This window comes from Oncorhynchus masou, chromosome 26 (genome assembly GCF_036934945.1).
Source record: "Oncorhynchus masou masou isolate Uvic2021 chromosome 26, UVic_Omas_1.1, whole genome shotgun sequence".
Lineage (NCBI taxonomy): Eukaryota > Metazoa > Chordata > Actinopteri > Salmoniformes > Salmonidae > Oncorhynchus > Oncorhynchus masou.
Window position 1 is genome coordinate 1,520,444 of NC_088237.1, and position 13,114 is coordinate 1,533,557.

Genomic DNA, 13,114 nt, shown 5'->3' on the forward strand with positions numbered 1-13,114 from the left:
AAGAACGACTCATGTTCTGAATTCTGTTGCTGTACATTTCAGTGCTAAACAAATAGTTTTTTTTGACTATGTCCATCTTAGCTCACTCATTAATGTTTTAATCGAAATTACAGATTGCCTCTTATCTGCTCATCTTTCCCTTATGGCATAGTTTGTTGTTCTCAATTGTCAGTAGAAATCACATTTATTTAAGCTAGTCAGCTATGTTTTTGTTTTTTTAAAGGCAGTAAATGAGGCACTAAATGAGGCTGAATGAACTGTTTCTCTGCCAGACAAGGCTCTGCTGATAGACCGATGTAGTGGTGATAAGGAATCACTCCATGGTGCTGAAAAGAAAGCTCTGCTGTTGGGACAGAGCTGCTCTGACAGCTGGTGCTTAAAGTTTGTGAGGAAGATATGAGTCTCCAGCTTCAGTGATTTTTGCAGTTCATTCCAGTCATTGGCAGCAGAGAACTGGAAGGAAAGGTGGCCAAAGGAGGAATTGGCATTGGGGGTGACCAGGGAAATATACCTGTTGGAGCGCGTGCTACAGGTTGGGTGCTGCTATGGTGACCAGTGAGCTGACATAAGGTGGTGCTTTACCTAGCAAAGACTTATAGGTTACCTTGAACCAGTTTGTTTGGTGATGAATATGAAACAAGGGCCAGCCAACGAGAGCATACAGGTCGTAGTGGTGGGTAGTATATGGGGCTTTGGTGACAAAACAGATGGCACTGTGATAGACTGCATTCAAATTTGCTGTGTAGATTGTTGGAGGCTATTTTGTAAATGACATCGCCGAAGTCAAAGATCGGTAGGATAGTCAGTTTTATGAGGATATGTTTGGCAGCATGAGTGAAGGGTGCTTTGTTGTGAAATAGGAAGCCGATTCTAGATTTAATTTTGAATTGGAGATGCTTAATGTGAGTCTGGAAGGAGAGTTTACAGTCTAGCCAAACACCTAGGTGTTTGTAGTTGTCCACATGTCAGAACCGTCCAGAGTAGTGATGCTAGATGGGCAGGCAGGTGTGGGCAGCGATTGGTTGAAGAGCATGCATTTAGTTTTACTTGCATTTAAGAACATTTGGAGGCCACGGAAGGAGTGTTGTATGGCATTGAAGCTCGTCTGGAGGATAGTTAACACAGTGTCCAAAGAAGGGCCAGAAGTATACAGAATGGTGACTGCGTAGAGGTGGATCAGAGAATAACCAGCAGCAAGAGCGACATCATTGATGATCATTAATCTGTATACACCATAATTTGCAAATAAATTCATTAAAAATCCTTCAATGTGATTTTCTGGATTATTTTTCTCATTTTGTCTGTCATAGCTGAAGTGTACCTTTGATGAAGATTACAGGCCTCTCATCTTTTTAATTAAGTGGGAGAACTCGCACAATTGGTGGCTGACTAAATACTTTTTTGCCCCACTGTATGTAAGGTGCCTCAGTCGAGCAGTGAATTTCAAACACAGATTCCACCACCAAGACCAGGGAGGTTTTCCAATGCCTTGCAAAGAAGGGCACCTATTGGTAGATGGGTAAAAATAAAACAAGCAGACATTAATAACTTCACCATGTTCAAAAGGATATCAATTACACTGTGGATGGTGTAGCCTAGCCGTTAAAATCATTGGGCCAGTAACAAAATTCCCTAGCCAAGGTGGAAAAATCTGGCGTTCTGCTCTTGAGCAAGGCAGTTAAGCCCCAAAAACAACTGCTTCCCGGGTGCCGATAACATGAACGTTTTGGCAGAAGACGCATTTCGGTTGAATGCATTCAGCTGTGCAACTGACTAGGTATTCCCTTCCCTTTCCCAATAAACCCAGTCCCTACAAACATAAAGGCATCCTTCCTAACTCAGTTGACGGAGAGGAAGGAAACCGCTCAGGGATTTCACCATGAGGTGACTTTAAAACTGAGGATGGATCAACAACATTGTTCGTTACTCCACAATACTAACCTAATTGGACAGTGAAAAGAAGGAAGCTCGTACAGAATAAAAATATTTCAAAACATACATCACATTTGCAACAAGGCACTAAATTAATACTGCAAAAAATGTGGCAACGCAATTCACTTTTTTTACCCCCCTGAATACAACGTGTTATGTTTGGGGCAAATTCAATACAACACATTACTTTGTACCACTCTCCATATTTTCAAGCATAGTGGTGGCTGCATCATGTTATGGGTATGCTTGTAATCATTAAGGCCTTGGAGTTTATCAGGATAAAAATTAAACGGAATGGTGCTAAGCACAGGCAAAATCCTAGAGGAAAATCTTTTTGTCTGCGTTCCACCAGACACTGGGAGGAATTCACCTTTCAGCAGGACAATAACCTAAAACACAAGGCCTAATCTAATGAATAATCCACTGGAGTTGCTTACCAAGAAGAATGATCCTGAGTGACAGAGTTACAGTTTTGACAGATTTACTGGAAAATCTATGGCAACTCCTGAAAATGGTTGTCCAGCAATGATCAACAGCACATTTGACAGAACTTGAAGAATTTAAGAAGAAGAATTGGCAAATATTGCACAATCCAGGTGTGGAGAAACACAGCTTTAATCACAACTAATGGTTATTTTACCAAGTATTGACTCAGGGGTGTGAATACTTATGTAAATTAGATATTTCTGTATTTCATTTTCAATAAATTTCAAAAAATGTCTGAACATGTTTTCACTTTTTTATTATGGGGTATTGTATGTTGATGGGTGAGGAAAAACATATATTTAATAAATTTTGAATTCAGGCTGTAACACACAAAAATGTGGAATAAGTCAAGACATATGAATTAATACTTTCTGAAGGCACTGTATGTGGCATCTATGGACAAAGATCTCTGAACACAATCATTTCCAGACTTGTACCTAAAACAACATGGCCGCTACCGACCAATACAAATTCATATGGGCATGGTCTGCCACACAGATACATAACAACATTTGGTACACGTTACAAACACTGTCAAGACTCAACATATCCAAGAATGGTAAGAGGGCACCGGAGAAGAAGGCAGATGTTTTACTTGACCCCAACCGATTGTGTTTATTTGCGTTGTTTGACTTATTTTGTACATAATGTTGCGGCTACCGTCTCTTATGACCGAAAATAACTTCTGGACATCAGAACTGTGATTACTCACCACGGACTGGCAGAATCTTTTTTTTTCCTTTAACGCGTCTGACGAGGCCAATGCGAACAATATACTGACTAAACACCTCCCTCTGCAACTGGATCCTGGACTTCCTGATGGGCTGTCCCCAAGTGGAAGGGTAGGTAACAACACATCCGCCACGTTGATCGTCAACGCAGGGGCCCCTTGGTGCGTGCTCAGTCCCCTCCTGTACTCCCTGTTCACTCATGACTGCACGGCCAGGCACGACTCCAACACCATCATTAAGTTTGCAGATGACACAACAGTGGTAAGCCTGACCACTGGCAACAATGAGACAGCCTATAGGGAGGAGGTCAGAGACCTTGCCGTGTGGTGCCAGGACAACAACCTTTCCCTCAACGTGATCAAGACAAAGGAGATGATTGTGGACTACAGGAAAAAGATGACCGAGCACGCCCCCATTCTCATTGACGGGGCTGCATTGGATCAGGTTGAGAGCTTCAAGTTCCTTGGTGTCCACATCACCAACAAACTAACATGGTCCAAGCACACCAAGACAGTCGTGAAGAGGGTACGACAAAACTTATTCCCCACCAGGAAACTGAAAAGATTTGGCATGGGTCCTCAGATCCTCAAAAGGTTCTACAGCTGCACCATCGAGAGCATGGTTGCATCACTGCCTGGTATGGCAACTGCTCGGCGTCCGACCGCAAGGAACTACAGAGGGTAGTGCGAACGGCCCAGTACATCACTGGGGCCAAGCTTCCTGCCATCCAGGACCTCTATAACAGGTGGTGTCAGAGGAAGGCCCTACAATTGTCAGACTCCAGCCACCCTAGTCATAGACTGTTCTCTCTGCTACAGCATGGCAAGCAGTACCGGAGCGCCGAGTCTAGGTCCAAAAGGCTTCTAAACAGCTTCTAGCCCCCAAGCCATAAGATTCCTGAACACCTAATGAAATGGCTACCCGGGCTATTTGCATTGAGCCACCCCCCCCACCCCCCCTCTTTTACACCGCCTGTTGTTATCATCTATGCATAGTCACTTTAATAACTCTACCGACATGTACATATTACCTCAACTAACCGGTGCCCCCGCACATTGACACTGTACTGGTGTCCCCCTGTATATAGTCTCATTATTGTTATTTTACTGCTGCTCTTTAATTACTTGTTACTTTCACTCTTATTCTTATCTGTATTTTTTTTAAACTGCATTGTTGGTTAGGAGCGTGTAAGTAAGCAATTCACAGTAAGGTCTACACCTGTTGTATTCGGCACATGTGACTATTACGATTTTGATTTGAACATTCATATCGAACCCCAAACGGTGGTGCTATAATGGGCACATGTTTATATCTCTTGATCTGTTTGACTCAAGAGTGTTGAAATTTGGCTAACTTGCTCAGGGATGAGTCTAGATAACCTACACAATCTCTGACACCACTGGCCTGATTTGGATTAATCTTGGGTTAATGATGAGTCTTGTCATAACATTGTTTACAAAATTACACTGATTGGCCCAAGGGGGTGCTGCATCGTTCATGTGGGACATGCTTACTCTTGCCTTGTTTTTTATGAACTCAGTAAACTTTTGTCTTATTTTGATTATTCTCACCATTTGTTTTAACACTGACTGATACCTGTTGAGTAAATTCGGTATTGTTGCAATACAATTAATTAGTACTGTGGTAGGATAGTGGACAGTCCAGTGGAGGATGTTTTTGTTTCACTGGCTTCTCGGCACTGACAGTCCACTATCACTCAAATGTTCAGTTGATAACATCTGCTATAGCAGATGATTCTATGTAATATAATTTGAATAACATAACATTTCTGTCCTCTCAATGGACTGACATCAAGCTATGGTAAGCATTTGAATTTGATGTTTAAGACAGATTATTTTCCCCCACAATGAAATTGGGGAGGGGACTGTGGATCTAACCTGGTCCGTTAGTAGGTTAGTCAACATCTCAGACGGCACTGGCGAAAACGTTGGTGAAGTATGCGTTTTGCCATGGAGATCTGGCATTTACAAAATTACCCTGATTGGCAGGAGCTATACTAGTTAACTGATATGTAATACACGCAATATTTCAATTGGGCCAATTTGTTTGTATTATTCTTCAATTTGATTTGATCTAGTTACCTTTGGGATTATAAAAGTTTAAACCAATCAAGCTGTTTTCAATAGTGGTCAGGCAGACACACTTGCATTCTTGGACTACAGTATCATTATAGGCCACTACCTAAGTACTATTGTTGGGGTTCTCAAACGTTTCCTTTCTGAGACCCACCAGTTCGTTCGTTTTATATTATGGTTCTTCTGTTTCATCTGTTTTTTTCAGGGACCCCTGTAATCAACTTCCTGGGGCTCCAATCCCCCTATTGAGGACCACTATCTGTCGTTTTTAGACTTTAAAATGCCTAATGATTGTGACAAAGTTCAAAGTAACACAAAATGATTTTGAGAAGCAAATCCAAAACAGCCAGGAACGTCACACCAGCAGATGGATGGCGTCATTCATATCTCGTTGCTTTGAAAGTATGTACGGCTCGGGTGGGGAAATTTTTCTAATTTATCATCACTGCGCATGACGAATTCCCAAACTAGCCTCTCCCTTCCTCAACGCTTTCAGTCTGCCCTCACATTATGCGCCTGCGTACTACTATCTAGGGGCTCCAGAATTGGGAGAATCGGTGGGAGTTAGCAAGCTGTGTAATGGCGGCCTCGGTGTTGCTGTCTGCGGAGAACACCGGACTTACTTTTGCGGTCGGCAATTCTGGAACTGTAGGCGCTCCCGGGAATGGAGTTGGGGTACCGGTTCCTGTACCTTGGAATCGGTCACTGGACAGGGCATTAGACGAAGCCTCGGCAACTGGTTGCCTCAACCTCAGCGGCAGGAAACTGAAGGAGTTCCCGAGGAGCGCCGCAAACCACGACCTCACAGACACAACTCGGGCCGGTGAGTGGAGATCGAGACTCGCGCAGCAGAATAGATGGAACTTGTCTTTAAAATGTTGATAATACAATTACATGGAACAACCTCAAAAAGACACCTCGACGGTGGGTGGGTAACTAGCCAGCCAGCCAGCCACCGGCTCGAAAAATAAACTTGTTTTGACTTGGAGTACCAAGTTAGCCTGCTAGCTAACGCCAGGACACTGCCTGGCCAACAACATTAGCAAGCGAGCTAAGGTTAGCCAGCTAGCCAGCGTCCAGACGTTTCCAGAGACAGTAGACACGGGTGTGACTGAACGAGAATTACGGTTTGGCTACTAGCAAACTAAATTGCTTAGTTACTTAGTTAAAGTTAACTATTTGCTCAACTAGCTCCATGTTAAATAAGTTAGCGATGTGGCAATGTTCCTGTTTATTTGTAGCGTTAGCTAACGTATGAGGTTATAGTTAACTGACTAGCTTGAACGCAACGTTTATTTGACTGGTGGCTTGTTGACGCTATCTAGCTACGCCCAACTTTCGTCAGTTCATATTTTCATATGGATGTAGCTAGCTAGTTGTAAAATGTTATATGTGTCTGCTGCAAGTACATTCCCAGACACTCAACACGTTATAATACGTTGAGCGAGAACTGGCAGATCGGGACGCCTATTGGATGTGTAAGGATTAGAATCAACAACCAGTGTTGTCGCCATTACCTGTTTTTGCCGTCAACTTGTGGCTCTGAAAATGAGGGAGGGAATACTGTACGGGGATTTATTTTTGTTTGTGATGCGATGCTCATTTTTAGGCATGGTACGCTGCACGGTCGTCACTGCTTATGTGCGGTGGACAGTCAGTTCAGATGTTGAGGGATTGTGGTTGCCTGGGGGGGGTTGGGCTTTGACACCATGTGGCACTTTCATGAACCCTGCTCCAGACGGTCACAAACGGCCACTAAACACACGTATAGTTTGGATGGCTCATGACATAACAGTACTTCTCTCTTCTATAGTTTTCCCCTTCTTTCACAAATTTCACGTTTCTTCTGTCTCCTATAGGCCTATTGAATGCAGGAATTAACCTCTTATGAGTTTTTTTTTGCCCTGGGCGGGTTGACTCATAACCTGCAGTTATATCTGCAGGGCAGGCGGGTTTAGGGTCATTAAGCAACATGAAATATTATTAAAATCTATTCATATACACCCCAGGAAGAATACAACACCTTAAAAAAAAACTGCAAATTCTGACCAGTGAACAATCATGGCCATTTTACATTTTCATAAATTCTTAGTATATATAATTCCCAAATATTCTAAGGGATTTGTGAAAATTTTATAGCAATATAGAGTGGGAATGCAGCTGTGCGTTTTAACAATTTATAGGCACTGCAGTATATAAATGTTTTTATCTCGTACAGGAGCGGAATCTGGCTATGGCGCACCAGTCTGCGTAATCAGAGCTACAATAGGCCTCTATGAAAACAAGCCAGTTGCCACATGGGCCTGTCATCATTCACTTTGAACTGGACTGTGTGTTTACAGGCAGTAGGGCCTGCCATCATTCATTTTGAACTGGACTGTGTGTTTACAGGCAGTAGCAACAGCGCGACTTTAGATCATTAGAACGCATTCGCCAAAAGCCACTAAATACACCTGAATGGATTTCTACAAATACCACTGGAGTCCTCTTCCATTTGGGAACTGTACAGTCCTATTGATGAAACAAACATGGAAAGGCTGGCTCTTTCTCCCTGAGTTATGCACATCAACAAGATCAAGATCAACAACTAATGCTAGTCAGAGCAAGATGTGCTAAAGTCTAATGAAGGACCATTAGATAAACCCCCTCAAACTTTTTCAGCCAGTTGACCATGAAAATTACACTGGTAAATGTTGGGAAATTGTATCCTACTCGTCCTTCTGCAGCTGGCCTGCCAATCCATGCTTGTCTCAACCAAGCACCCAAGCTAACTGGCTAGCTTGCTAGCTTTTTCCTGACACAAATGAGAGAACCTCATTGACCATCTTACTCGCACTGAGAGTTGGTTAGGCTGTTTACATGTTATCTAGAGCATTCGTGACTTACTTTTTTTGCCTACTTTATTGACACCGGTCATATTCAGTGGGTGTTATGTGTTTGTAGCAGCTAGCTATCTAGCGAGTATTAGGCTCCATGTTTTTAGCTTGCTACATGAATAGATACACTAGCCTATGTACCAGGCCAGCTGTGATTTACAACCTGATAGCAATATTTTTTGGGACTACCCAGAAATGTATTGGTGAATTATATTATTCATGCATTGAACTGCATCCATCTTTTCTGACAATAATGCCTTAGTGTAGGTCATGGAATGTTGAGTCAGTTATAATCCGTGAAGTTGGTTTTGGAGCATAAACTGGGAATTTTATATTTTTGGCTGATATTATTTTTGTCTGTTTCACATCTGCAAAGTAGTTAATGCTGTCAGTTCCACTTTAAATATTGTGTGGATGAAGGGCAGGTGTGTGGCGGCTGGGTTGAATAGCCTAAAGACAAAACAATCATGTGCCTTTTATTGAGGAGAGGCTTCTGTCTGGGCACTCTACCATAAAGGCCTGATTGGTGGAGAGCTACAGAGATGGTTGTCCTTTTGGATGGTTCTCCCATCTCCACAGAGGAACTCTGGAGCTTGGTCAGAGTGACCATCGGGTTCTTGGTCACCTCCCTGACCAAGGCCTTTCTCCCCCTGTTGCTCAATTTGGCCGAATGGCCAGCTCTAGGACGAGTCTTGGTGGTTCCAAGCTTCTTCCATTTAAGAATGATGGAGGCCACTGTGTTCTTGGGGACCTTCAATGCGGCATACATTTTTTGGTATACTTCCCCAGATCTGTGCCTCGACATAATCCGGTCTCCAAGCTTTACGGACAATTCCTTTGGGCCTCATCGCTTGGATTTTGCTCGGACATGCACCTTAAATAGACAAGTGTGTGTCTATCCAAATCATGTCCAATCATTTGAAATTATCACAGGTGGACTCCAAGTTGTAGAAACATCTCAAGGATGACCAGTGGAAACAGGATGCACTTGTGCTCAATTGAATCTCATAGCAAAGGGTCTGAATACTTATGTAAAGGTATTTCTGTTTTTTTATTTTTAATACATTTGCAAAACATTTCTAAAAACATTTTAACTATGGGGTATTTGTTGTGTGTAAATTGAGGATTATATATATTTTTAATCCGTTTTAGAATAAGTCTGTAACAAAATGTGGAAAAGGACAACAACTAACCGAGCCACTGCCTGCTACGTCCAGAAGGCGAGGTCAGTACAGGTGCATCAAAGCTGGGACGGAGAGATTGAAAAACAGCTTCTATCTCAAGGCCATCAGACTGCTAAACAGCCATCACTAACATAAGAGGCTGCTGCCTATAGTCATAGACTAGAAATCACTGGCCACTTTAAGGAATGGAACACTAGTCACTTTAATAATATTTACATATCTGGCATTACTCATCTCATATGTATATACTGTTTTCTATACTATTCTACTGTATCTTAGTCTATGTATTACTCATATATGTATATACTGTATTCTATCCGATTCGACTGTATCTTAGTCTGTGCTGCTCTGACATTGCTTGCCCAAATATTTATATATTCATAATTCATTCCTTTACTTTAGATTTGTGTGTGTTGTGAAATATGTTTAATATTACGACACTGTTAGAGATAGAAACTCAAGCGTTTCGCTACATCCGCAATAACATCTGCTAAACACGTGTATGTGACAAAAACAATTTAATTTTATGTGAAAAGGGTTTAGGAGTCTGAACTCTCAGAATGCACTCTAGGCCCACCCATTATTTGGGAACCATACCAAATCAAATCAAATTTTATTTGTCACATACACCTGGTTAGCAGATGTTAATGCGAGTGTAGCGAAATGCTTGTGCTTCTAGTTCCGACAATGCAGTAATAACCAACAAGTAATCTAACTAACAATTCCAAAACTACTGTCTTACACTTGTGTGTGTATAAGGGGATAAAGAATATGTACATAAAGATATATGAATGAGTGATGGTACAGAGCAGCATAGGCAAGATACAGTAGATGGTATCGAGTACAGTATATACATATGAGATGAGTATGTAAACAAAGTGGCATAGTTAAAGTGGCTAGTGATACATGTATTACATAAAGATGCAGTAGATGATATAGAGTACAGTATATACGTATACATATGAGATGAATACTGTAGGGTATGTAAACATTATATTAAGTAGCATTGTTTAAAGTGGCTAGTGATATATTTTACATTTCCCATCAATTCCCATTATTAAAGTGGCTGGAGTTGAGTCAGTGTCAGTGTGTTGGCAGCAGCCACTCAATGTTAGTGGTGGCTGTTTAACAGTCTGATGGCCTTGAGATAGAAGCTGTTTTTCAGTCTCTCGGTCCCAGCTTTGACGCACCTGTACTGACCTCGCCTTCTGGATGATAGCGGGGTGAACAGGCAGTGGCTCGGGTGGTTGTTGTCCTTGATGATCTTTATGGTCTTCCTGTGTCATCGGGTGGTGTAGGTGTCCTGGAGGGCAGGTAGTTTGCCCCCGGTGATGCGTTGTGCAGACCTCACTACCTTCTGGAGAGCCTTACGGTTGTGGGCGGAGCAGTTGCCGTACCAGGCGGTGATACAGCCCGACAGGATGCTCTCGATTGTGCATCTGTAGAAGTTTGTGAGTGCTTTTGGTGACAGGCCGAATTTCTTCAGCCTCCTGAGGTTGAAGAGGCGCTGCTGCGCCTTCTTTACGATGCTGTCTGTGTGGGTGGACCAATTCAGTTTGTCTCTGATGTGTACGCCGAGTAACTTAACTTACTACCCTCTCCACTACTGTTCCATCGATGTGGATAGGGGGGTGTTCCCTCTGCCTGTTTCCTGAAGTCCACAATCATCTCCTTAGTTTTGTTGACGTTGAGTGTGAGGTTATTGTCCTTACACCACACTCCGAGGGCCCTCACCTCCTCCCTGTAGGCCGTCTTGTCGTTGTTGGTAATCAAGCCTACTACTTGTGTCGTCCGCAAACTTGATGATTGAGTTGGAGGCGTGCGTGGCCACGCAGTCGTGGGTGAACAGGGAGTACAGGAGAGGGCCCAGAACGCATCCTTGTGGGGTCCCAGTGTTGAGGATCAGCGGGGTGGAGATGTTGTTGCCTACCCTCACCACCTGGGGGCGGCCCATCAGGAAGTCCAGTACCCAGTTGCACAGGGCGGGGTCGAGACCCAGGGTCTCGAGCTTGATGACGAGCTTGGAGGGTACTATGGTGTTAAATGCCGAGCTGTAGTCGATGAACAACATTCTCACATAGGTATTCCTCTTGTCCAGATGGGTTAGGGCAGTGTGCAGTGTGGTTGAGATTGCATCGTCTGTGGACCTATTTGGGCAGTAAGCAAATTGGAGTGCGTCTAGGGTGTCAGGTAGTGTGGAGGTGATATGGTCCTTGACTAGTCTCTCAAAGCACTTCATGATGACGGAAGTGAGTGCTACGGGGCGGTAGTCGTTTAGCTCAGTGACCTTAGATTTCTTGAGAACAGGAACAATGGTGGCCCTCTTGAAGCATGTGGGAACAGCACACTCGGATAGGGATTGATTGAATATGTCCGTAAACACACCAGCCAGCTGGTCTGCGCATGCTCTGAGGGTGCGGCTGGCGATGCCGTCTGGGCCTGCAGCCTTGCGAGGGTTAACACGTTTAAATGTTTTACTCACCTCTGCTGCAGTGAAGGAGAGACCGCATGTTTTCGTTGCAGGCGTGTCAGTGGCACTGTATTGTCCTCAAAGCGGGCAAAAAAGTTATTTAGTCTGCCTGGGAGCAAGACATCCTGGTCGGTGACAGGGCTGGTTTTCTTTTTGTAATCCATGATTGACTGAAGACCCTGCCACATACCTCTTGTGTCTGAGCCGTTGAATTGAGATTCTACTTTGTCTCTATACTGATGCTTAGCTTGTTTGATTGCCTTGCGGAGAGAATAGCTACACTGTTTGTATTCGGTCATGTTTCCAGATGTGGAGGTCTGGTCGGTTGGATGTACTGCCAAGTATGGTACAGAAATTAACATTAAATTATATGGCAACAGCTCTGGTGGACATTCCTGCAGTCAGCATGCCAATTGTGCGCTCCCTCAACTTGAGACATGTAGCATTGTGTTGTGTGACAAACTGCACAGTGACCTTTTATTTCCCCCCAGCACAAGGTGCACCTGTGTAATGATCGTGCTGTTTAATCAGCATCTTGATATACCACACCTGTCAGGTGGATGGATTGTCTTGACAAAGGATAAATAAATGCTCACTAACAGATGTTAACACATTTGTGCACAACATTTTAAAGAAATACGTTTTTTTGTGCATATGGAACATTTCTGTGGTCTTTTATTTCAACTCATGAAAGATTGAACCAGCACTTTACATGATGTTTCATATCTTTGTTCAGTATATATTACAGACAAGTGGACAAAAAAAAAATCTGGCACCCCTGTTACAATTTTTGCCATTGCTGACTGTAGCCTACAGCGCATTCTCTGTATTAGCTGGTTAGGGTTCTGTGCAGGCCTCAGATTTTTACTTATAGTCAGGCTGTTGCTAATAGGTTATTAGCAATTGCGGGCGGGTGCGGGCGACCCTTGCACAACTTACACACACTCAGTCTCACACCGAGTGTCTGTTGGGATGTATCTGGGTCAATATCGATTGTCTGGATGGGCGGAAGTGACCTCGAAGTTAAATTGTTTCTCTTCTGCTCTACTGGGTACCAATTAGTGGCATGGCCATAGAGAAATCAAGAGTGACCAGTGGAGTTGTGCTGTATGTTGTTCAGACAACCATGTTCATAATAAGTTACCCTTCATAAAACCTGAAGGCTCACGTGGCTTGCTCCTTTTTACTAATGCCTAGGCCATAGTTCAGCAGGCAAACTAAAATAGTATTTTGGCAGACAATCTGGTTTTAATTACCAATCGGTAACAGTCTGGGGGGTGATTTTGGGAGATGGAATCAGGGGCAATGGTAGGCAGACTGATGTGAGGTCTGAAAAGTG

General features: G+C 43.2%; 1 protein-coding gene across 5 annotated transcripts in view; it reads left to right on the forward strand.

Annotated features, from left to right (window-relative positions):
* Positions 1-5,720: 5,720 nt before the first annotated feature.
* Positions 5,721-13,114, forward strand: part of LOC135514624 (DISP complex protein LRCH3-like) — a 94,666-nt gene continuing 87,272 nt past the window's right edge. For 4 of the 5 annotated variants that reach the window (XM_064938059.1, XM_064938060.1, XM_064938057.1 and 1 more), the window contains exon 1: positions 5,721-6,068. In XM_064938059.1, coding sequence (XP_064794131.1) covers positions 5,825-6,068 — 244 coding nt within the window. In that variant the 5' untranslated portion in view covers positions 5,721-5,824. The remainder of the gene's footprint in view (positions 6,069-13,114) is intronic. The other variant, XM_064938061.1, reaches the window with a different exon arrangement.